We start from the raw sequence: 26,302 nt of genomic DNA on the forward strand, positions 1-26,302 counted from the left end.
TGTTTACATAATTATGAAACATCATAACCAATTTATGGTTGTAAAAAATATAATTACAAACTACAAACTAGGGTACTGAGAAACAAACGGTACTATCAAATAGCATACTCTTTTATCGTCTGAAGGCGAAGGTACAACCAATTTTGAAAACATCATGATTTCTATACTTCACGCTCAATATTAAAAAGCGCTATCCAAACTTCTATTAAACAACTCAACATTAACTCCTCCCTCATTTAAAACATATCTCTCTTGTTGCAGATGTCCTAAGATGGGTTTATTTGTGGAGCTGCTGCGCGCGGCCGCCATATTACTCATTCTATGGCACGTCCGCGGATCGGATTTGTAAGTATTTTTATCGTATAAACTGACCTTATGAATGCACAGTTGATCAGGTAACTGAATACCACCACAACACGAAGGTTCATGGCGACACTTTGCACCCCACGCATTTCCTTATGGAAGTGAGTTCACATTCAGCCAGAATGCTGAAAAATAAACCAACAGTTGCACAACCTTCCTTGTGTCAGAAAATGGTCCTGTTTACAACGAACTTACAAAAAGCAAAAGTTGTCAATTCGATTATTCCAGTCCGAAATTTAATTTAAAAAAATATCATAATCATGCCCGTTTGCTTCGGTTTCGTATTTCTTTTGGTCAGTCCATTTTTAACTTGGATCCCTTGGCTCCGCTTTCCTTTTCGTTTGTAAATTAGCATATATTTTATTGATTTATGTTATCTTCGGGTTACCGTTTTTTTTTTCAATTTTCTGTAAATTTCTCTATTTTGTAACTTAAATTAAAGATGTTTAATTCCTATCTCCTAAAACTTAATAAAATTGTATATTCCAGATTTCGACAATAATTGAGTTGTGAAAACTGTTTTAATATTCTTAAACATGTTTAGGGATTAAACATGTCAGACATTTAAAACCCATTTAAAGACTCCATTATCAGTTTGTATCGCTCAGAATCTCAGACGAAATGTGACTCTGGTGACGGAATATCTATGTAATTCAGAAAAGTAGGCAGTGTTAAGTCATAAGACAAAATTATAAGATCAAAATTATGTTTCTGAAAATTATAGCACTACATGTATTTGCATAAACAAAAAGTGAAAGTGGATTGGTTTTACAGACTATCAGGGATTATAGGAGAGACAAGAACTGATACATTTTTATTAATCCATGTAGACCTACATATGGTTTAAAACAGGCAGTCCCAACTTGAAAATTTGTGACGTAATAGCACTATACGTCCGATTGAAAACTTGAAGAGAGACATGGCGTTGCTATGTGCGGGAGTTGCAAGAGGGCAATGACTGTGGTGGAGTCCAAGTTTATTAGTTCAACTATACTACGTTTCATAATGTTTGACAGGAGAAGTAAACATTGTCGGCAGAGAGGAAAGGGGTATACTAATTGCTGTTCAACTAATGGCAGAGGTCTTATTCCACGCTTGACTTGAAGCTGGGAGGTGTGAAGCGTTCTACCCCCGTCCAACTTCAAGACAAGCGTGGAATGAGACCTCTGCCATTGGCTGAATAGCAATTTTACTTCTCTCCTCCTCTGCCGGCAATGTTTACTTCTCCTGTCAGACGTTATAGAACGAAGTATAGTTCATAGTAGGACAGATTTAAAAGGTCATTTAAACGATTTGAATGTATCTCTTCAAAGCAGAAGTGTAATCAGTGGCGGCTCCTGCATATTTCTTGAGAGGAGGAAAGAAGTTAACAGCGCAAAATGACATCTTATTGAGAGAAACATGCTACAAATTAGCCTACATGCATACTTGTAAGACTAGGTAGTGTTGGGGTTGGCCTTCCCTTCTGTATAGCAATAATCTGTTTTTGTAAACTGAGTTTCCTAAATTGTCCAAAATATTATATGTTTTCACTTCCATTCATTGTTGAATAATTGCAAAAATTAACAATTACAAGGAAATTCACAACCACGCAGCATTTTTCACGCACATACAGCATCACACGTGTTTGAAGAGACCAGCAACTAACACGTAACCGGAACCGTTTTACGGAAATGAGAATGAGAAATAATCTGTTAGGAAAGCGAGAAAACTGCACCCACCCACGTGGTCTGTGTTGTCACATGTACATTTTACAAGTTCAGTATCACATGCTTTTGAAGAATGTCAGTTCTTGTAAAGTCATACTACCATTATTGTTCAAAGCTGCCGGTGGCTGATTAATTTTTTTATATTAAAAATAATGTAGTTTGCAGTACTTTCAATTTCAAAGGTATTTGTGCAAAACTGACAACTTGGCTGTTGTCCTGTCTAGTAGACAATGAATGGAAGTGAATTTCAGGGGCCAAAAAATCTGCGATACAAATGTAGAACTACTTCCTCTTTGTTTTATATAAATCCAACTTCAACTTTCATATATCCTCGAAAGTTTAAAACCATGAATAGTAGCCTATATAAAGTGCAATGAATAATATATTTTGATCTATAATTAAAAAATATATGTATGGTGTCTTTCATAGCTTTGCGTTAAAACTGTTTTTATTGTCTCTCCTCCTAGATGTGTTATAGTCTGGTTGAATGCAGCATCGTTAGATAGCAGCGGTAGCGAGCTTGCTGCAAGACCAGTCGGTTTCTATTTCCCGCCCATGCGCTGATTCAGAGGAGGATCTCCTCCCTCTTCGTTCATTTACTTGCTTTAAAACTCTGCTTCTTTCTTTGGCCGCTAGCGCGCTGTTCCCTATGTGTATTAACTGCAGTAAAGGAACAATGGATTGACATTCCTCCACACAAATAATCTCGCATCCTTCTCACAGTTTTCTAGTAGCACATGAGTGCGCGTCGTTAAAAACTCGATCAACCGAGGTTTTCTTATAGCTGTGAACTTAAAAATTATCAGATCTTCCTCGAATTTCAAGGCATATATTTCATTTGATATTTACTTTCAAAAGAAGAAAAATGTGAGGAGGACGTTCCACCCTTCCCTCCCCCGAGGAACCGCCACTGAGTGTAATAATCACTGAAATGTGACAAAACTGAAGCATTTAAGTAAAAACTATGTACAGTATGTCTATATGGAAACGCCAACTGACCAACAGATATAGCAAAACAAACGACACTGAAATGTTATTTAATTGCGTTGGTATAGAATGTGTTCAGAATGTGTACCATCACGTGTCACACATTGTTCATAACGTTTCTGAAGATTACTGAACATGTTGATGAACAAAGGTTGCTGTAAGGACACAAAAAATGACGTTATCTTCCGGCGTAATTAGGGAATATTTGTAAGTGGGTCATCTGCATTGAAAACTGATTCTTTCAACATGTCCCATATGTAGGCATCTGGAGCCATGAGATGCGGGGAGCAAGAAGGGTACGGGAATGGTATTCCATGAGAAATTAGACGATCTCCAAAGTGTCATTGCAGAACATGAACGTACGCTCCGATTCAGCTGGCTCCAGGCAAAATTTGAAGGGTTCAGAGCCATAGTGGGCCAAGCGCCATTTATTAAAAACTGATAAAGCAAGGGTTAAAATTAAGTGAATACCACAGTTTAATTAAGATTGACATATCATTTAGCTTTAATGTGCATACTTTATATTACTTGCTATATGTATCCACTGAATTATAGTAATAACTTAATTTTAATCCTTGTTTTCTACAGTTTTAGTAAATGGCGCTTGGCCCATTATGGTTCTGAACCCTTCAGTTATCGACCATTTCCCACCCATGTCAAAATTTAGAAATAGTATAAAGACCCGTATAATAATTGGTCTCAGTCCTTGTGGTTTTCTCCTGTCTTCTACCAACAATCCATCCATCCATCCAGAACAGTGCATTAATAATGTTATCACATGTCAACACTAAAAGAAAAAAAAACTACAGTATGTGGTACAATATGCTGACTGTCATTTTATCAGCATAAGTTTAAAAAAAAAATATTTTTGAAGTATGATGTGCCTTAGTTCAGTTATTTTCAAGCATACTTGCCTTAAATGCTTTGCATATTCACCTTCATCTCATTCAGACGCTAAATAACCTAAGATGTTGATACAGCGTCGTAAAATGACCTACTAAAAATTTTTATAATTGAGGAGTTCTATGTAATACGGGCCCATACTGTCATGAATCCTTTTTAGGGAGATTGCATTTTCTGAGTATCTATAATTATAATTGATTGAATTAAATTAGCTCATAAATTAAGTTACTACTTTACCTTATAGGTTTATCTAAATTTAAATAAATATGTAGTCTACTAATCGTTAAATTAACTGAAGAATAATGCTGGAGAACCTTTTAAGTGTAGTGTAAATATTCGTAATTTAAATATGTATTGTATTGATTAAGGCTGGTTGAGTGGAAGAGAAGGCCTTATGGCTTTAACTCTGCCAGCGAAAATAAAACATTATTATTATAATTACATTATTACGCCTGCAAAGTTTCATTGCGATATCTCGATTTATGAACGTGTGACAGCCATTTTGAAATCGATTGTTGTAGGAGAGACAAGCCATTACGAGTATGAACTGCAGTTGTGCTATTGATTATGTTATTTCAAGATGTCTGAGATAGCTGTTAATGATGGAACTAAGAAACGCAAGGGACAATCAAGAAGAAATCGTGCTGTGAAGAAGGTTAAATGAATTCCGGCGAAAGCTATACATCTATTACCGGTGAAGCTATTTCTAGCAAACAGTTTCTTCTAGTTACACACTGCTGTAAAAATAAATGTTTTGAAAAATGTACAGTAACAAAACAAGAAGATTTAAACAAGAAATACTTCAAGAAAAATGACTGACATGAATTTTAACACTAAATTATTGGGGAGCCAGCCTGTGCAACTGAACCCAGCAAAAGAAAAAGCTGTGTGCAGTTTATTTAAATTTCTGGACCAAATGATATTACTTGGTACGAATACGTTTTCCTGCAATCCAGAAGTGAAGGAGCTAGGAGCTAAATGATGAACTAAATCTGAATGATTAACTTCACTTAGTGTTAAGAAAGAATAATTTAAGTTTCAAATTTTATACAATGTGATTCATGTTTACATTTTGTTAAAATTTGTTTAAGATAATTTTTGTGTTCTATTTACTCCTATGTTGTATTTTTATATTACCACATTATATAACATAACAATGCAACACTTCTATGTAAAAAGGACCATAAACAGCTGTTCTCCTAGAAAGGACCCATATAAGCATCACTTCGAACATCATTAACTATATGAAAACTGAAGAAAAACTTAGTTTCTACGTAGCACTTGAGCACTTGATAGAATAAACATGAAAGATTATTTTTTGTATAATGTTGCACAAGTAAAAAGGCAATAAATAAAATTTTACGCATATTTCAATTCTTTATTCCTATTTTTCTCAAAATATGGTTTCCTGTCATGGGTCCCTATTACATAGAACTCCTCAATTTTAATTTTACAAACGTTGTTTACTTCATAGCCTAATATGAATATATAACAATATCTTAACATAATATTAATTACTGTATATCATCTCTGGTCCTTCCAAATATGTTTTCCAAGTTTACAAGAGTTATGTAAATATTTAACTTGGTACGTAAAGAGAAGGGGCGTGCGGTAGCGTTGTGGTTAAGGCGCAAGCTGAAAAGTCCCGAGTTTGATCCTTGATGGGGTCATGAATTTTCTCCACTGATCTAATTCTTCCTGTCACACTTTGATTCTACAGGATGATTCATGAGGACTTACCGACACTTATGGAGCTTGTTTCCGAAGACATTCTGAGGAAAAAATGTCATACAAACATTTGTCCTAATCTCAATATTTTCAGAGTTACACTAATTTGAAGTTGTTTGTAAAATACTTGTTTCTTTAGTTTTAAGGGTAAAAGAATATTACACATAAAGAATGAACAATTCAGGAGTATCATTTCTTTAATTAACTAGTATTCTGAAGCTATGTTTGTGAATTCCATAGTTCGTACAGATTTTTTTTTTTTTCGATTTTTAACTACAAAATTACATTTTTCTTACGCATTTACAAATCACGCCACTCTCGTAAATTCTTTAAGACTGTACATTAGGATGCATAATTAAACTGTAAAGGATCAAGATCCTAAATTCATATGATTTGTAAAAATTGTTGTGATAATTGCGTACGAATGATGTCATTTTTAGTTAAAAATTGAAAAACAAAATCTGTACAAAACAATTAACAATACATTTTAGCTTCACAACACTATCCAATTAAGGAAATGACACTTCTGAATAGTTCATTCTCTATTTGTAACATTATTGTACCCTTAAAACTAAAGAAAACAGGTATTTTACTAACAACTTCAAATAAGTGTAACTCTGAAAATATTGAGATTAGGACACATGTTTATATGACTTTTTTGCTCAGAATGTCTTCGGAAATAAGCACCGGAAGTGAGGAGGTATACCTTTTTTAAATCGAGGTATGCCAGAGGAAAATCTTGGGGTAGCATACCGCCTCTGGTTTTTTCCCACTTCTCTCACTGAATGTGATAAAAGTCTGAGTGGAACCCAGGACTGTCCTGGATCTTTGAGCAACAAGAAATATCCCGCCACCATCTAGAGTTGAACCCAGGACCTTCCAGTTCGTAGCCAGTTGCTCTAATAACTCATGGCCGTAATTAAATTTAACGCACTGTTTTTTAACAGCTCGGATACACTTAAACTAAATTAATTTAAATGAGTGAGTTTTTTTATATTAGGAGGAGACAGAAAACGTTGAGGAATCACAGGAGAAGTGCGAGATTTATTACGCAGACTATGTCGTTACTGCTCCGGCTCACCGCTGGGCGTCACGACAGTTTATTTTAAGTCCGCATTGAGAAAGGGCAGTTTCGATATAAACAACTGAACGCTCTTCTCAGCTCGCAATACATAAAGTGGAAGGAAATAAATCCCGTAGATGTGATAAATTATACTCTGCGCAGGCGTTTAGACGCAATGAAATCACAGCTTTTGCACAATAGAGCTACAAAAAGGAACTTCGTGAGAACATGTAAGTGTTGCTGTTTGATCTACTGTATACTGTAGATGTCAGAATTGTAGAGCTTAAAAAGAAGCAAAAAAAGCATACCGTGATAAAAAAAATGTTCAAACGAAATTTTAGAGTGCAATTTAATGTGCATTTTGAACCAAACTTGAGTTTTATGTAGCTAGATACAGGGTGATCCGTTTGAGTATGGATAAAATAACAACACCGTAAAACATTTACTATTGGACTTTATTTGTTGAAACTTTGTATATACAACACTGAAAGATGGGAGATTCCTCAGAGCTCAACATGACCCCCCATTGCGCACCCTGCACAACTCATAAGGGTGATGCAATTCAGCCTTTGTCCGTTGTAACATAAGGGGGATGATTTGTTGAAAACCTTAAGTAATTTTTACTCTCAGATCATAAAATAAATGTTCCTGGGTTTCTGTGAATAGTCAATGTCTTTAACAAAACACCACACGAAGAAGTCAGGAGGGGTTAGATCTGGGGATACAGATAGATGCTTCTCGTACTGGGTTTCGCCTGCGACCTCCTGCATGTTTTTTTTTTTAACACAAAACCTGTTTCTACAAATGTTTGATACCACAACATTATGGAATCTACAATACGCACACCATACTCACGTCGATATTCCCTTTGAAATCTTTTAACACTCAAATTTAGCATACCAAAGAACACAATGTGCCTGCTGTTGATTTATAGCAGCCATTTTAATCAACTAAGATTTTCATTTGTCATTTCAGGTTATGCATTGTTGATTGTCATATATAGAAACTCCCATCTTTTAATCATAATAGGCTATAACTAGCAAGACATTTTTCCTACTATCATAATAGCTTTATAATAATAAATTAATATTGTTCATACTCAAACGGATCAAACTGTATAATTTTTATACTTACTGCATGCAATAATACATTTTAAAAGTGTGGAATTTTTTCTCAAAAATTTAAATTAGCAAAAACTGCCCTCATTACAAGAATGATGAAAGAGATTGCGATGTAAATTACAGGCCAATAGCTATTTCACCTATTTTTTGTAGAATACTAGAGGTTGTTTTACTCTTAAAGTTGAGAGAACACTTTAAACGACATAAGATTGTTACTTCTTCACAGTTTGGCTTCTGTCCTGGAAAAATTATTCAGGATGCAATTGATCTTCTGATGATTATAATACTTACTAGTGGCTTGTGCAGCAAATGCTGGAAACTAAGTTCATTAGACGTTCAAATAAAATTTTTTCAGATTTATTTTCAATAAAGAATACCAGACATTTTGAAAGATATTTGCTTCCGTAATAATGAAACATACTCCCTCTGAATGTTTTTTTATGCCAAATACTTTCTCTTGAACCTATACACCTTCAGGTTTTGAGTTTCAACGCGAAAACGCAAGTAACAATGTCAGGACGATCAGTGGGTTTTTCATGTGGAAGTAAAGCAATAGCTATTTCAGGTTATTGTGGATTGTAGATGCTTTCGAACAATAGCATAGCATCTTGGTATAGTTGCTGCATGTAGAGCTTGAAATGTAGAGGGTAAAAATCATTTTATCCTGCTAAGAGATCTTGCTGAAATGATAGGGAGACTACATAATTTTGTGGGCTTATTTTATCTGTAAGTAATACCTTCTGGTCTTTCCTCAGGAACTGTAATTTTTGCGCTCTCTCAAGCCAATACTGAAGATAATGACGCATATAAGTATCTACACCATACCGATATTAAATATATGAAAAAGACCCAACCCTACTTGGTTAATAACTATAAAATTATTTGCTTTTTAATAATATTATTATTATCTTACGTAAATTTTGTAGTTATATACTATATAGCCGCCACTCAGTAAATTATATAAATGAAGAGCTAATTTAAGATATCCTCTATTCCATAACCCCAAAATGTTTCACTTTCATATCATCAATATAGCATTAATATATATCATATTAATGAAAAGCAGTCACATCATGGCATTAACTATAATAATATTTCATTTCTAATGGTAATAATGTCATCAAACCACCTCAAATTTTGTAGATTTTAATATCCAATACACAGCTGTACTCACAAAATTACGCACCGCAAAATCAGACCTGTAAATTATTTTTAGTAAGTTTTGAAGTTTTTGATAACCAATTTAATTTGAGCTCTAAATATGTCAGCAATCCTGCAGGTCATGGCCTTCGTGTAACATCCTATTGTTTATTATAGTGTGTGTTTTGTTTTATACTGATATCCAATTAGTTCTCAAAACTGACGAAAGATTAATTTTGGAAAATAGGAAAATTATGTAGGAAAACTAACGCTTCACTGAGAGTTACTATTTTTCTGAAAAACTTCGGGTACCAAGCTTCAAAATAGCTTCAAAATGAGGGGTCATTTATTAAAATCCGTTTAGCCGTTTTCCCGTAATTTCCATTGCCAGTCAAATTATATATAGATACATATACCGGATTTTTCTTTCACACTGCAGCCAGCGCACGACGGCCGCAGCAATGTACTGACAATTATTATAAGAGAGGCCTATAGGTGACGTAGGCTATTACTTTCAAATGGCGAAATTAGGACACTAGTAATTGTTTTTATATAAATATTGTTACATCATTAAGATTGTCACGGTACAAGGAAAATATTGCAGTTTCAATAATATTTATATAAGATGACAGAAAGATGTGAATTCTGACAGATTCTTCCGAGTGGTTGTTTACACGTGGGAAATTGGTTTTGTATAAATGTCCGTGCTTTCCAAGTTGATTACCTAGTTAAAAAAGTTAAACATCGGTCATGAAATCATTAAGTTTTTAGCCTATTTCACTATCGTATATTATAACGTCGACGGTAACGTCAAAATTGTATTCTTACTAATTGCATCTAACATATAACTCACAAAGGACTCATTAAAAAGTACACTTTAGCGTTCTAAATGTTTGTGGAGAATGTTATAAGGTCGATCCTTAATTCTTTCTGTGTTAAGTTTCAGCTGTTTCTTTCTAGCATGAACGCGGACTGGAAGAGGAAAGAATCTGTACTACGGGTAGAATCTACGTCCGGAAATTTATTTATTTATTTTTTATTTTATTTATTCATTTTTTTTTAATTATAGAGGACAAAGGCTAAATGAACGACAAAATGACTACATACTATTGACTATTGACTATTAAGGAAAAGTACGTGTCTCCCCTTTGAGATCGTCTGAAGGCCCACTCTTCATAATGGGTGCAGAGAAACGCTGTTTAGCTACAAGGATGTACATGTTTAAAGACTATAGAATTTCGCATTAATTTCAAAAAAAAAAATTGTGATAAAAATATTATAGTTCGCCTTTCATCGCTAATTAGTTGTAAGATTATCTATAGTAAAGTCACAAGAGGTCTGAGATTTGCCGCTTCGCTCGTGGATTTATCGGCAAATCTCAGACCTCGAGTGACATTTATTTAGACTATTTCGTGAATAAAATTAAAATGTAAATAATATAATCCCTAAAATTAGCTCACAAAATATTTTTATATATTTGTATATTTATGAATACTTAACCTATTCAGACATCATGAAGTCGAAATAGATGAATAACGATTACTGAAATAAAGAAATTGAATGTTATTCAGTAATGCCAATTGAGAAAAGTGAAATACAGGTTTTAAAATGTTAATTACACGTATTGCGCTTTTCTCTTGTTATTATAACAGAAATACGTTTTCATTATCTGCTGAAATCATAATTTAATATAAATATTTTATACTATAATTACAAATAACCTGATGAATATATTAATTAAATAAATAATTGTTATGAAGGAGTGTCATTTTCTTTAGATACAATGGACATGGAAACAGAAGATGTAGATGTGGAAGTAGGATTTCGCACTTATTTAGAACAATGGATTCATGCTCAACGATTTACGTGGGAACAATTGACGACACCGACTAAACAAAAGAACGACCATGCGATAAATTGATAGTGATAAATCGAGCTGCAGAAATTATCGCAATGTATGACTGTGATTGGATAGAATTCAAAATTTCATTACACTTCATTGGCCGAAAATGGAATGACGTCATATAAACAAAATAGTCGCAATCATTTCGTATAATTTGGAAAGGGATTTTTACTTGAAGAAATAACGCTATATTACGTGTTAGGCGTCAAAATAATGATAAAAATGGTTTCATTGATACTTGTCTTTTAGGAGCTACACTTTTTTCTTTAAGGCGCACATGATCTTTATTTCTGAAACAATGTTTAGACACTGCGTCTCGTTTTTCCTAATCTACTCGTACATTACAAAATTTACACATTGAAATGTTAGTCTCGGATACATAAAGATCCTCACTTGCAAATTCTTTAGCTCTGGAATGAAATGTAACTCTCGACGTTCGACCCATCTTTACAACTGAATATCAGAAAAAGTTCCTAAAACAGCAACAACCTTAGCCTTAGTATAACACCAGCAAAAACAAAATCAATTTTTCAGATGGACAGTACCTTTTTCCCCTCTGCCAAGTGTCAATGACCGAATTTGGAAGTAAGGATGATCTCTTAATCTCCTTTGGAATCTATGTTTCCCAATTCTAGCTTCCAGCTTGTAAGAAGAGTGAATATTATGTTCACAAGTTAAAGGTGTTTATACGGTGCAACAAACCTTTAAAAATGTAATGAAATGAAAATGTTTAATAAATTTCGATTTTTTCGCCGAAATAATTTATTTCACTCTAAAACACATCTATCGCGAAAATTCGTGATAAAAATAATGTAATTTTTGCTATTGTTATAGACGCATTCGCAAAGAAATACAACTTTCTTTTTAATCAATGATTTGTCGCTTTTGTCGCTAATGTGAAAATCTGTGGTCTCTAGACATGTTCTTCTAGCACGACTGAGCCCGTGTACATTTTAGCTGTAATCTAAATCTTATATTCTCCGAACAATGGATCGCTCGCGGTGGTTGCGTGTATTGGTCACCAAGGTTCTCAGACTTTACTCGGAGTGAATGAAAGGCGAAGTGTACAAAAGTAAAGTAAACACAAAGGACGAAAAATTTGGTCGCTCGGTTTATGAAGAGTAATGTTCTTAAAAAAGAACGACCTCAATAGAGCAACACTTATTGATTTTAATAGAGCATGAACGTGCACTGATCGTTTAAATGTCTTCTTATTCGTCTTCTTCGTTGGTACTATAGCCCTCTAAAGCAGTGGTTCCCAACCTTTTTTGACTGACGACACACTTTACCAAACGTTCACGATATCGCGACACACTTACTTGTTTTTTATTAGTAATGATACTAATATAATAATAACAACCAGTGATTTTCTTCTGGAAAAAAATATGGCGGAACTCTGTGTAGAATATTTTATAGCGGACGGGGAGATGATTACTGTTCATTGCACGGGAATTTTGTCTTTTTAACTTCCTTTTTGTCCAAGTAGGACTTTTGAGGTCTAAGCTGAATTCAAAGAAAAATTATATTGAAAACTTAGTTATTCACACATATTTTGTTCCATGATGAAAAATGCAACAAAAAGATACCGGAATGCCGTTCCAGCGCTTTTCGCTAAAAAAAAAAAAAAAAAAAAAAAAAGCACTGATAACTTCTATGTGGTGTCAGACATCCACTGTTGTAGATAGGTCGATGTTAACACGCAATCGAAAATTCTATAAAAATAATACCAACTTGCGTGACATTAGAAAAAAACAGAAGTATGCGCCAAAAATCCCAACCTATCTACGCTGGATGTCCGATGAAAGATTTTTATTCTCGTTTTTGAAAACTCATCTATTTAAATGAATGTGAAGTCTGTACTTGGTGGGTTGCACAGAGTTTCTGTTTACGTGGCCTGAATGTTGACAGGCCAACACGTAAATCATCTTCAGTCTGTTCCTTTGTTTAGATTTCACTATTTTCATGGTAGAAAATGCTGATTTACAATGACTTTGAAAACGGAAGTTCTAATTTTTTTTAAGACACCATCGATTGATTTGACAAAACATTTAAGCATATAAGACATTCGTAATTTTGTTTATATTAATTCTACGCCACGTAAAACCATATTACAATTATTTATCACTATATTTACGAAACGCAGTACGTTTTTGTGAATCCTGAGGGAATTTTCGCTCACATTATTTGAATTAGCACTGCTATCATCTAACTCAGAACTCGATTCAGATTGTCTTTTTTGAATTCAAAATTTGTCCATGATAAAATCAAAATAGTGCGACTATTTTATTAAAAGTGCTTGATCACTCGCTCACACGTACTATATACTGAAACTGACCAATATTTTCTGACGATTCTAAACTCTGTTTATTACTAAGTGGGAAGAGTAAACGAATTACGAATTGCAGGTGTTCACTTTCATTAGAATTACCGCCAGGCAGAAAAATTGAACTGAACATTGTTGCAGGTCTTCACATTTCATTGCTAATGGTGCACTAAACATGAGTTGCACATAAACATACTAAAGACGGAAATGATGATATTTAGAAATGGGGGCAAAGCACCCGCAGCTGCTGAAATCATCATCAGAGGGGGAAAAAATCAAACTCTCACCAGACTTTAAATACCTCGGAATGACATTGCAGCCAACCGCCAAATGCTTCACAAAACACGTGACAGAGAGGACAGCCCAAGCAGTAATGGCAATGCACGACATAAAAAATATACGGCTACTCAGCCTAGAAACAGCCCTAAACATATTCAAGGTCAAAATCATGCCGATACTATGCTACGGAATTGAGATTATATGGAGTCATCTCACAGAAAGTAACCTAAATGCATTAGAAAAGGTAAAATCAACATATCTAAAAAGAGCACTTGGACTATCAAAAGCAACTAGATCACAATTGGTAAATGTTTACATCTCCTAGCTAGAGAACCTTTCCTAACAGAAGATATCAAACTTCGGTATTTGTTACAACACACCAAGACTTTTGGAAACCAAATGAAGATCATGGAAAGAAAAAGAGAAGAAGTATGCCTGAGTTCTACGGTACCGGAGCCATGACAGACCGAACATTGACGACCCCAAATTTCGAACTGCGGCACGTCGTGACTAGACTGGCAATCCACGGCTTCCATCATCTAATATATACCAACAAGACGTATCACGACCCAACCCAAGCATGCGTGTGTGAATTGTGTAGTAAAGTCTGTGAACGCTACCACATAGAACAGTGCACAAAAAGACTAAGATCAATACGCGACTACGCAAATGCAAACTAACTAAGGTTGAAACAATGCACATTTGTGCGCTTTTCAGTTTATTAATTTCATTGCTAAAGTCTGTCTCAAAATAAAATGTACCATATCAAAACCTTTTGTAAAAATAAAAATGCGTTGTAAAGAGACGTTCTGGATGGCATGAAATTTATTTTTCAATTCCAAAATTTCGCGACACACTTCATGGGACCGCGCGACACACCAGTGTGTGCTGCTCTGGAGAGCCTTGAGCTGTTCAATGATTTCCCGCCATGTCAGTCGGTTCTGTGCTACAGTTGCTGCAATTACGACAATCTATCGTACTTAAATCCTCCTGCACTCATCTAGTTTTTGGTCATCCTCGGTTCCTATGTCCTCCAGGATTATCAGTTAGGACTCTTTTTAGACTCTAGGAATTGTCAATTTTCATAACTTGTCCATTCCATCTTAATCTTCCTGCTCTTGTTACAATCAAGACCTGCGGACTCCATATATTTTATATAAGTTAGGAGTAATTCATTATTATATATTTTCCTCCATGGTCGTTACATGAATTGGACCAATTACTGAAATGTGTTGATATCATGTAAATAAGCAATAACTAAGCTTAGTATTTCAGCTACGTCTAAGCTGGAATACAGTTGCCTACTCTCATACTGTACCTGACGTCACAGTCCAGGGATACGTCCCGCCTAATCAGCGTATTCTGAATCTCACCGGTCCGGTGGCATCAATGACGTCACGTTGCAGCGAAATAAGGAACAAAACTGCTGGAAGGATAGATGGCTGTCATGGCGACTGTACAAATTGTTGTCAGTGCTACGCTAGCAAAATTTTGCGAAATTTCCGTACAGCCATCTCGTTCAAAGAAAAGATAGCATAAACAATGTATTTCTTGAACCGGTAGTAATAACGGGTCCGTTGACATTTTCGCTCATAAGCCATTAACATATTGTTTTTACATTGTGCTCATTACAAACAATACAGCAGAACTAAAGCAGAACACACCGCCATGACACAACAGTGCACGATGTCATTCGTCTGCTAATTCCCGCCCTATACAAGTACCAATCAGATTCACTGACGGCGGCTGATGGAGACTGCCACCACCTCTGCAAGTTGATGGCACCGGTGCGACACCGGTGGAGTATCAATGACGTCATCGGTGGAATTCGGAACACCGTGATGCCATAGGATTGCTCACCGGTGAGATTCGGAATACGCTCTGATACAACATAGAACCGCATCTTACTCACGCTCACTCTAGTTTGTGTTGAAGCCGGAACACGGTCATAGTGAGTGCTTTAAACCAGTGAAATGTAAAAGTCTTATTATTTATTTAACGTAACATTTGTATTTGTGACGAGATAAAATGCCGAAGACAAAACTTCGAAGTATGAAAGGCTGGAGGACTTAATTCAGGATTTCGGAGCCAATAATAATTTACATTATATGTAAGTTGTGCAACGTAGATATAAAAGTTACAAGAAAACAGTGCATTGAAAGACACTGCAATACAAAAAAGCATAGAAATATGGTTGTACGTAACTCAAAACAAGCAGTACCATCAAACTCAGAGAGAGTACGATAAGAAATCCATGTTTTACAGGGATCTATGTGTCATGATGGTCAATGCTAATATACCGCTTAATAAACTGAATAATAAACACTTTAGAGAATTTCTAGAAAAGTACACGAAGGAACATATTCCAAGTGAGCCCCAACTCCGTCAGCACTTTGTACCCATACTTTATGAAGAAAAAATATTTGTCACGCAGGTAGGCCCTGGCCAACTTCGGGCTGTTGCGCCGTAAGATAATAAAGTCAGAAGTTGCTCTACTTTTATTTCAGGTTGGATGTACTCTACGAACATGCAGTAAGAACATGTATGTCTGTCTCTTTCTCTGCTGCATCACCTGGGTTCCACTTACTATATAGACTATTTACCCGCAACTTGAGTCTTTTGGTAGCAGGAATACTAAGTTTAGCAACAACTATAATAGCTAAGTCATTAAGTCTTTCCTTCTTGTCACTTAGAACACTTCAGTGGCGGCTCGTGGGTATTGAATTAAGGGGGGCTGCATACAAAAATAAACCAAGCAACTTATTTTATTTATAGATTAGTTCCATGCGCCATGTCTTGTAGGTTGCAAACTTTTGAATCATCTTCTTATTAAAATCCGGTATGTCGTTTAACATAATCTTTACAATGGAAAACATAGGTAATGCGGTCACTTCTCTCATCGTATTTCTAAGATAGGATTTTACTCTCTTCAAACACGAAAAGCAACGTTCTGGTTTGGAAGTTGTCATTGGTATGGTGATAGCTATGCGTAGTAGTTTCACAACTTCTGAAAATGAGGCCTCTGATAGAAAAAACTGTAAGTTCTTGACTGCGTCACTGATATTTCTGAATTCTTGTCTCTGATGCAACACAGTTCCGTTTTTAGTTTGTCTTTATCGAACATTGGAAAAAGCTTCACACATACATTTAGATCATTTTCAGGAAATGAGCTTTTGTAGCATTCAAATTTTTCTTGACACAGAAGAGAAGATAATATCATATGAGCTATGAACTGGAATCAGGTGTTAGCTTGTGTGATAATGAGGTCACACACTTCCTTGGCTGCCGCAACCCTTGTCTGAATCCCTTTGACCTTACGATGCTTTTTAGGGTTTTCATTTTCACAGATCTCGCTGCTCAACTGTGCACTGTTCCGTGCTTGCCTCATTTATTGTGATTTTGTTAGATGTTTCAGATTCCATTATGGTTTGAAAACATTCTAGCAATGGCTCCTTCTTCTCATGAACAACATTTGCTGTTATTTTAAAACTCCATCTTGTTGCCCCAGCTGATGGAATTGTCTTTGAAACACATTAACCTAATACAGACTGTGAGGAGATCGAGAGAAGAAAGCAGGGATACAGGATAAATTAGCAAAAAATATGCGGACCTTTTTATTTTGTTTAGCAGCTCTTTCCATTATGACATTCAACTGATGGGCACTTAATTTCACATTTCTCTTGAATTGTTAAGGTATTGAACTGAATAGACTGTAAATACTGTACAGAATTAAACACTGTTGCACTTATTATACTCACAACATTAAAGAAAATGTATTTAAAACTGCGCGCTACTGACAAACTGCTGCAAATTTTGCAGCGCCTGGAAACTCTGGATTCGTGGCCAGAGGTAGCAGGGGGAGGGGTAAAACTAACGCGCAAAGCATCCGAGACGAGACTGGCAGCTCCAGGGGAGGAAGTGACTTCACCAACGCTTGCGTGCATTTCAATGAGAGCGAAATTTTATAAAAAAAATTCGAGCCGCTAAATAGAGACTATATAATAAATGTATTTCACAACATAAAACGAGACAAGAGCCACAAATGTCGAAAGCCGCCCCTGAATGCTTGTTACGCGTAACATTCAAACGGTTATATCTCAATATTAATGGAAAATTGGACACATGTTTATGTGAACTAACATATTTAGTATTTCTCCTGACTCACTCTTTAGATTGTAACTGCTTTGTGCACTCCATCGTTGCTTAATAAAAATTATGTTAAATTACATATAGGGCTTTCATTTCAAAACTTCCTAGTTTAAATAACTAATTATTTAAATCGAATTCACTTTGTTCTCCCCAGCCTCCCCCACTTTGAAATTTCAAATGGCACTCCTACATTTTTATACTTAAATATGAAAGAGCATTCAATTTTTATACACCTCATTCATTTGTTTCCGCATCTTTTGTTTTCTATCGTCGCCTGGCAACCTGGATTGTTGTTATTGTTGATTAGAGCAGAAGAGAATAAGGCTATAAAAACTTATTGAGCATTTCATGTAGGTATAGTAGTTGTGTTTGTGTATTAAATTATTTTAAAATGGTGTATACCCTTCAAGAGAGAACAGAAATCATCCTTATTCATTAAATTGAGGAAATTACGCAAAAAAGCTGTGTTTTAATCCTACAATCAACTGATAATAACAAAAAATACAGGTTGCCAGGCGACGATAGAAAACAAAAGATGCGAAAACAAATGAATGGGGTGTATAAACTATTGAATGCTCTTTCATATTTTAGTATAAAAATATAGGGGTGCCATTTGAAATTTCAAAGTGGGGGTGACTGGGGTGGGGGTGAAATCTAAAATTCAATTAAGCCTGGTTTCAGACTTCCCCCTCAATATCTAAATTGAAGTGTTTTTTGTTTAAATTGAATTCAATTTAAATAATTAGTTATTTAGACTGGGAAGTTTTGAAATGAAAGCCCTGCATTGGCCTATGTACTTTCAGTTTTAAAAACTAGAAAGACTAGGATCGGATTTACTAATTAAAATCGTTAAAATAATGTTCCTTATTTTCTTTATGCTATTTCGTAAAAAAAATACGAACAGTTTCGTGATAGACTGGGACAAGGGACATTGTTATCTGTGAATGGTTCTCATTTTGAGCATCTGTGATCTGTTTGATCAGTAATAGTGTTTTGTTTAGTTTTATGGCCTACTCAACATGGTTTTACCCTATGGTACCTATTTGTCTCAAATTGTTTAAATCCACAAAACAAGTTTAATAAATAGTTAAAGACATGAAACGAGTGAATGGGTAACATTTCTGCACATTCATACGTAAAATTTAATGGATATTCGGAATATGTAAATTTTAGTATAGGTTGCCATTTAAATAATGTTTACTGTCACACCCTGTATGGGCTATTCCATCTCAAATCGACCGAAATATAGAGAAAAGCGACCTTGCAATTTTTAAATACAATGAAACTTTTCTGTCCGTTGACAACTGTGATACAATGCTTTGTGCAAAGTTTGAGCCATCAGAACTTCATAGTGTTTAAATTTAAAATATTTAAATTTATCGTATTTTCATAAAATTAGCAACTTTAAACTGTTGTAACTCCGAAACCCTTTCACCCAGTGATCAAAATCATGGTTTATTTTGATGCTGAGAAGTTAAAGTTTATATTGACATGTAAACAGTTTTTCTTACTTTTTATGGAAATTGAGAAATTTAGATTTTTATTCATTAAGATGCCTTTGCCCACGAAAAAATATTTTTAAAATATATGGTTAGATTCCGCATTGAAAGTACAAATAAACACATATTTTTACTGGTGCACCGTTGATAAGAAAGTATTGAAAATATCAAGTAAAGAAAATAAATAGTACGCGCGTGAACTAACCAGCTGACTGTGAGGCGGGAGCTAGTCTAGGCAAGCAAGGCCAGAAGACATAAACACGTGATGTTTCTTCTAGTAGCGCATAACTGGACTAGCTTATCACAAGTTTTCATAAACACAGGAGTAAAATGACGCCCAATGCTCGCTTATCTTCATCTCTCGGCCAGTAGGTGCTGTACCGCGCCGTTCAAGTCTAGGCGTGTGAATATAATTTATTTAATACCCTCGAAACTTATTGCCGAGCCACTAAGCAAACAATGCCGAACCCCTCTTAATAATGCAAGGTTTTTCTCAATATTTTTACATTTTTACAAATTGGCGAAAAGCCTAAAAGTAAGTAAAATCAGATTATCTGTCTCTCTGTATATAATAAAAATAAGGATTACTTCTTAACATAGTCTACCAAATGTCAGCTTCAAAATGAGCTCCCGTTCAATGTTCTACAGTGAACGGTTCCAGAGTTCTGAGCGCTGAAAGAGGCTTGTTTTTATAAAATACGCTAAATTTGTCGCTCAATAGTACGAAAACCGTTTGACTTTCGATAGTATAATTTTGAAAATGCACTGTCCTCAGCACCTTGTATAAATAGGGAAAAAATTAGAGTATTAAAAAAATGCGAGGTTTTTTACTGATCGATTTCATATGGAATAGCCCGTATGCTTCAATAACTAACTTTTTTCGAACACTGGTATCATATCGTATGGTTTATCTCCAACATCTTTTGTATAAAACTTTTCTTTTTTGTAAAATTAAAATTTAAGACGTTATTAGCAATATTTCATACTTATTGTTCACCCTATAATTATGATAGTCATCTCCCGTAGTCTAGTGGTTATCGCACTAGCCATCGGATCCGAGATTGACAGGTTAAAACCGGGCCGATGGCGATGGACTTTAAAGAACGGTAAAATTCTTAGCATGGCTTCCTCCGGGAGGGAAGTAAAGCTGTGAGATCTCGTTCCATAGATTTACGCCATCTAAATGGATCTGTCCCTGACAGGGAACTCCAGGCAGAGTATGTGGGTCATTCCTGCACACGTTGAATTTTGGCGGTAAAGAACCTCTGCAGTTCAAAACGTCGTTAATAAAATACTACTATTACTACCACAACCATTATTACTAAATGAAAATAAATTTTAAACAACGACTAATACTTTTCATTTAGAATGCTTCAACATCATAATTATCTTAAATTATGGTAATAATGTTCTATTTTCAGGGCTGATGTTGCCTTAAGTGTAATAGTACATACACAAAAATTGCATTCTTAAATTGCGTAAACTAGTGAATAAATTCGCAGACTGGATATGCAAACAAAAACATTTGAAAGAATATCTAATGCAGTTGTCAGTAATTAGAAGGCGTATGAACTTCCATGTTAGACAAGAACAAGACACGAATTTGAATTCGAATAGAACACACCTTCAGAGCCCATTTCTTGTGTTGGTCGCTAAATATAACATCAAATTAGGTTTTATAGGCACGCCTCATAAGGGTTGTTATATTACACCTTTGGCGAGGAAGTGTGAAGCAGCCATATATAGGCTATAACACAAGGCATCCTGCTTTTTTACAAACTTATATCTCACTGAAGAAGCCACGAACTTATTTTAAAAACAGAGAAATGCGCATTTTGTAACATTTTTCACACCAAAAAAACTCTAAAAATAAAGAAAATTATGTTTCTAAAACAGAATTAGTGTTTGTTTAGGTTAGATTTAAGCGTTTTTGTCTATCCATCCCCAGTGTAATTGTCAGTCAAGTTACAGCGAGTTCAAAATATGTGCGTTAGATACGTGTGCAACATCCGACGATATGATCACATATCACCGTCCTTCGCAAGTCTTTCGTGGCTCCGACTCAAAGAACGTAGAACTTTACACTCTTTGTCTTTACTCTTTCGAATTCTGCACACTTCAACACCAAATTACCTTTCGTTTCGTTTCTCTTATCTATACTCTAACCATAACGTAAATACCAGATCACTTATCTGTGGCACACTAAGTATACCTCTTCATAGAACATCTTGTTATTCATCATCTTTTACAGTCTCCACCTCGCGACAATGGAATTCCTTGTCACAAAGTAGTAGGGGCTGCAAGACAATAAACACTTTTAAAAATAGCTTAAAGGATAAACTTCTTAGCAATTCACTCTAATTATACTGACTTAACGGCCACTGACTATATGATAACTTCTTCCTTTAGACATGCATCCTGATTGCACTGTATTTTCAAAATTGTCTATCAATAATCTCTTCCTATTATCTAACATTATTTGAAATGTATTAACATTCTATGTATTTTAGTTTAATTCTGCTACACAGTTTGTATTTCATTGTTTAATTAATAGTTCTTTTTTTAACCTAAGTTATGTAATTTATTTCAGATGTTAAATTGGCAAACCCTAAAAAATCTCACATAAACTAATGCTTGTCACTTACACATAAAAAAATTCTCTTTGATTCACACGCTCATATTAGGTTAAGCGACTTCTTCCGTCAAGGACAACACTATTCAGTACTGACCCAGTGCTCTGAGAGGATCCTGATGTTCCCTTTTGGTTAGGTATTTGTGGGTTATGGGTTCAATACTGTGTCCGAATAGAATTATTGTAGGCCTACCAATACTTAATTGAATCTTCGTTGCGTGGTTTGCGTTGACTGCTGTAATGTGTGGGCCGGCACACTGAAGACCATGGCTTCATTAAAGATCGGACTCCTCTCTCCTTTCTTCATGGAAGTTTTCTTCTTGTGAACTTTCTTCCCGTGCTGAAGCAGGTACACATTAAATGAGAAAGATCTCATCCATCGAAATAGAGTTAGGAAATGATCCCAGGATGGAGGTAGCATTCCCTCGCTGAACCGCTATTCCAATGCGTTGACGAAGGAAATTGATACATCTACGATCGCCGGTACGGGGCAGTTCATAATATTTTACTCTTTAATTCCAAAGTAACTCTTGTATACACGCAACCTTTATCTAAATCAAATTGTTGTAATTTTTGTAGCTTTAAGTTCATACATATGTATGTATACTTTTTGTTGGTTGAGTGGAAGAGAAGGCCTTACGGTCTTAACTCTGCCAGCTAAAATAAATTATTATTATTATTATTATTATTATTATTATTATTATTATTATTATTATATAGAATACACAGGAAAAATGATTTCAGATTTGAAATCAGGCGATGAAAAAATACATAGAAACAGCTGAAAAATCTCATGCAACATAAAATGAGAAAAAATTTGTTGCCCAGTATAATCTAACTCCGAGCTTCTCAGCTCCTTCAAACCTCTAACCCTAGCTACCTAGCTTCTCGTTTTCAACATTTGTCCTCATATCACGAAATAGATACTCGCTCACAACACCATATCACACTCTCCATTCCTAAACACAGAACATCCTTCTACTCTTCATCTTTCACCGTCTCTGCAGCTCATCTCTGGAACTCTCTACCACAACATGTCAGAGACTGTCGGACATTGTCTAGTTTCACAAATAAATTAAAATTGCACTATTTGAATTAGATTCCTTTCAGTTATAAACCCTTTTCTCTGCCATAGTTTTGTAAAAATATAGGCTATATATTTCTTTTTCCTTCCTTTCCCATTTTTGTTCTCTTTATCAGCCGATGAATTTATTATCATAGCCTTTTTATCGTGAATTTTATTTAATGTTCGTATTTCTTTTCTTTTTTATTATTATTTTATTACATTCCATTTTGATATATTCTCCCTTATGTTTTTCCATATTAACCATTTGTACTAAATGAGTTGCTTTCACTGTATTTCAATGTATTTTACTTTCTTTTTTTTTCTATTAGGGTATTTATTTTCATGTTGTTTAGTGTCGATTTTATTATGCTATTATTATTATTATTATTTTTTTGTAATATGTTAGTATTCTGTTCTTTAACTTTTTGCTAATTTTAAACTGCTTGTATACTTTGTGACCTGGTTGAGTGTAAGAGAAGGCCCTATGGCCTTAACTCTGCCAGTATAAATAAAGAATTATTATTATTATTACTATTAGTATTATTATTATTATTATTATTATTATTATTATTATTATTATTATTATACGTAGCTAACACGTAACTGAACTACTACTGCTGCGTCTTTGTCTTTCTGAAACATTATACCAGATTTTCCTTAGTAGAAATGAGCAAAACTCCGTTCAGGAAGCCTGGCCAGCGAATAGGGATTATAAAGAATGGACACTGAGCGAATTTTCCTGTGTTTTGTTTCTCTGTGCTCAGCGTTTAATTTCACTTTCAAGCGCTAGAGGTTAGTGTAATCGAGCATACGCTAAGATAATAATTGAGAATAGAATTGAGACACAGGATCCAAACATCGCCTACCTTATTGCATAATCCAGTAACGCTTTGCTTCAAATAAATTCAAGTTAACAGCTTTTCCTTATTTCTCAGTGACAAATTTGTTGTAATAATAATATTTTATATTTCAGATATAATAAATTATATTATAAAATAATATAATACGTTATAAAATTAAGTATCGAATTCGTTTAATAGTTCTATATAAGATATCACATGAAAATTTTATTGGGGGATTTCAATGCTAAAGTAGGACGGGAGGATATTTTTAGACCAACTATTGGAAAAGAGAGCCTACACGCAATTAGTAGTGACAATGGAGTTAGATTAGTCAACTTTGCCACATCGAAAAATTTAATTGTCAAAAGTACAACATTCCCCCATAAGGATATACATAAATATACTTGGACTTCTCCAGATGGATTGACACACAACCAAATAGATCACATCTTGATAGATAAACGGAGACATACTAGTATAATAGATATTCGAACTTTCAGGGGTGCAGACTGTAATTCTGACCATTATTTGGTGATTGGAGAATTAAGAGAAAGATTATCAGTAGCCAAGCGAGTAGAGCAACAAGTTAATATTACTAAATTCAATATTTTGAAATTAAAGGACGAGGAAGCTAAGCAAAATTATCAGGTCGAAATTTCGAATAGGTTTGCCACTTTAGAAAGTTCCGACGAAGTTGAGAAAGAATTAGATGTTAATAGCGTGTGGGAAAATATCAGAGATAGTATCAAAATTGCAGCTGAGCAGAGCATAGGTTATTATGAAACTAAGAAAAAGAAACCGTGGTTTGATGAAGATTGTTGCATGGTAGTAGAAAGAAGGAAACAGGCAAAATTGAAATTCTTACAGGATCCAGTTGAGGAGAAGAGAGATAATTATTTCAATGAAAGACGGGAAGCAAGTCGTACACTTAGGAATAAAAAGAGAGGTTACTTGAAGGAAAAACTGAATGAGGTAGAAACAAATAGTAAGAATAAAAACATTCGAGATTTATATAAGGGTATAAAGGAATTTAAGAACGGATATCAGCCAAGGGTAAACGTTATCAAGGATGAGAATGGTGACTTGCTTGCAGACTCTCCATCAATCCTAAACAGATGGAAAAACTATTTTGCGCAACTACTAAATGTACATAGGCCAAATAGAAATGATCGGGACGAAATTGAAATACAAACTGCTGAGCCATTTATACCCGAACCCACGCTTACAGAAGTCGAAATTGCGATAGAAAATCTGAAAAAGTACAAGTCTCCAGGTATCGATCAAATTCCAGCAGAATTAATACAAGAGGGTGGGAGTGCATTATATAGCGAAATTTATAAACTTGTACTTGCTATTTGGGAAAAGGAAATTGTACCAGAACAATGGAAGGAGTCCATAATTGTACCTATTTTTAAAAAGGGGGACAAAACCAACTGTGGTAACTTTCGAGGAATATCACTTTTGTTGACGTCGTACAAAATTTTGTCCAATATTCTTTTGAGAAGATTAACTCCGTACGTAGATGAAATTATTGGGGATCATCAGTGCGGGTTTCGGCGTAATAGATCGACTATTGATCAGATTTTTTGTATTCGACAGATAATGGAGAAAAAATGGGAGTATAAGGGTACAGTACATCAGTTATTCATAGATTTCAAAAAGGCTTATGACTCGGTTAAGAGGGAAGTATTATATGATATTCTTATTGAATTTGGTATTCCCAAGATACTAGTTCGATTAATTAAAATGTGTCTCAGTGAAACGTACAGCAGAGTCCGTATAGGTCAGTTTCTATCTGATGCTTTTCCAATTCACTGCGGGCTTAAGCAAGGAGATGCACTATCACCTTTACTTTTTAACTTCGCTCTAGAATATGCCATTAGGAAAGTTCAGGATAACAGGCAGGGTTTGGAATTGAACGGGTTACATCAGCTTCTTGTCTATGCGGATGACGTGAATATGTTAGGAGAAAATACACAAACGATTAGGGAAAACACGGAAATTTTACTTGAAGCAAGTAGAGCGATCGGTTTGGAAGTAAATCCCGAAAAGACAAAGTATATGATTATGTCTCGTGACCAGAATATTGTACGAAATGGAAATATAAAAATTGGAGATTTATCCTTCGAAGAGGTGGAAAAATTCAAATATCTTGGAGCAACAGTAACAAATATAAATGACACTCGGGAGGAAATTAAACGCAGAATAAATATGGGAAATGCGTGTTATTATTCGGTTGAGAAGCTCTTATCATCCAGTCTGCTGTCGAAAAATCTGAAAGTTAGAATTTATAAAACAGTTATATTACCGGTTCTTCTGTATGGTTGTGAAACTTGGACTCTCACTCTGAGAGAGGAACATAGGTTCAGGGTGTTTGAGAATAAGGTGCTAAGGAAAATATTTGGGGCTAAGCGGGATGAAGTTACAGGAGAATGGAGAAAGTTACACAACACAGAACTGCACGCATTGTATTCTTCACCTGACATAATTAGGAACATGAAATCCAGACGTTTGAGATGGGCAGGGCATGTAGCACGTATGGGCGAATCCAGAAATGCATATAGAGTGTTAGTTGGGAGACCGGAGGGAAAAAGA

The 26,302-nt window shown here is 35.0% G+C and overlaps 1 protein-coding gene across 13 annotated transcripts in view; it reads left to right on the forward strand.

Annotated features, from left to right (window-relative positions):
* Nucleotides 1-26,302, forward strand: part of pHCl-1 (pH-sensitive chloride channel 1) — a 481,286-nt gene that overhangs the window by 365,361 nt on the left and 89,623 nt on the right. For all 13 annotated transcript variants that reach the window (XM_069820430.1, XM_069820428.1, XM_069820431.1 and 10 more), the window contains exon 3: nucleotides 262-345. In XM_069820430.1, the coding sequence (XP_069676531.1) occupies nucleotides 272-345 (74 nt within the window). In that variant the 5' untranslated portion in view covers nucleotides 262-271. The remainder of the gene's footprint in view (nucleotides 1-261; nucleotides 346-26,302) is intronic.

This window comes from Periplaneta americana, chromosome 3, assembly GCF_040183065.1.
Source record: "Periplaneta americana isolate PAMFEO1 chromosome 3, P.americana_PAMFEO1_priV1, whole genome shotgun sequence".
Taxonomy (NCBI): Eukaryota; Metazoa; Arthropoda; class Insecta; order Blattodea; family Blattidae; genus Periplaneta; species Periplaneta americana.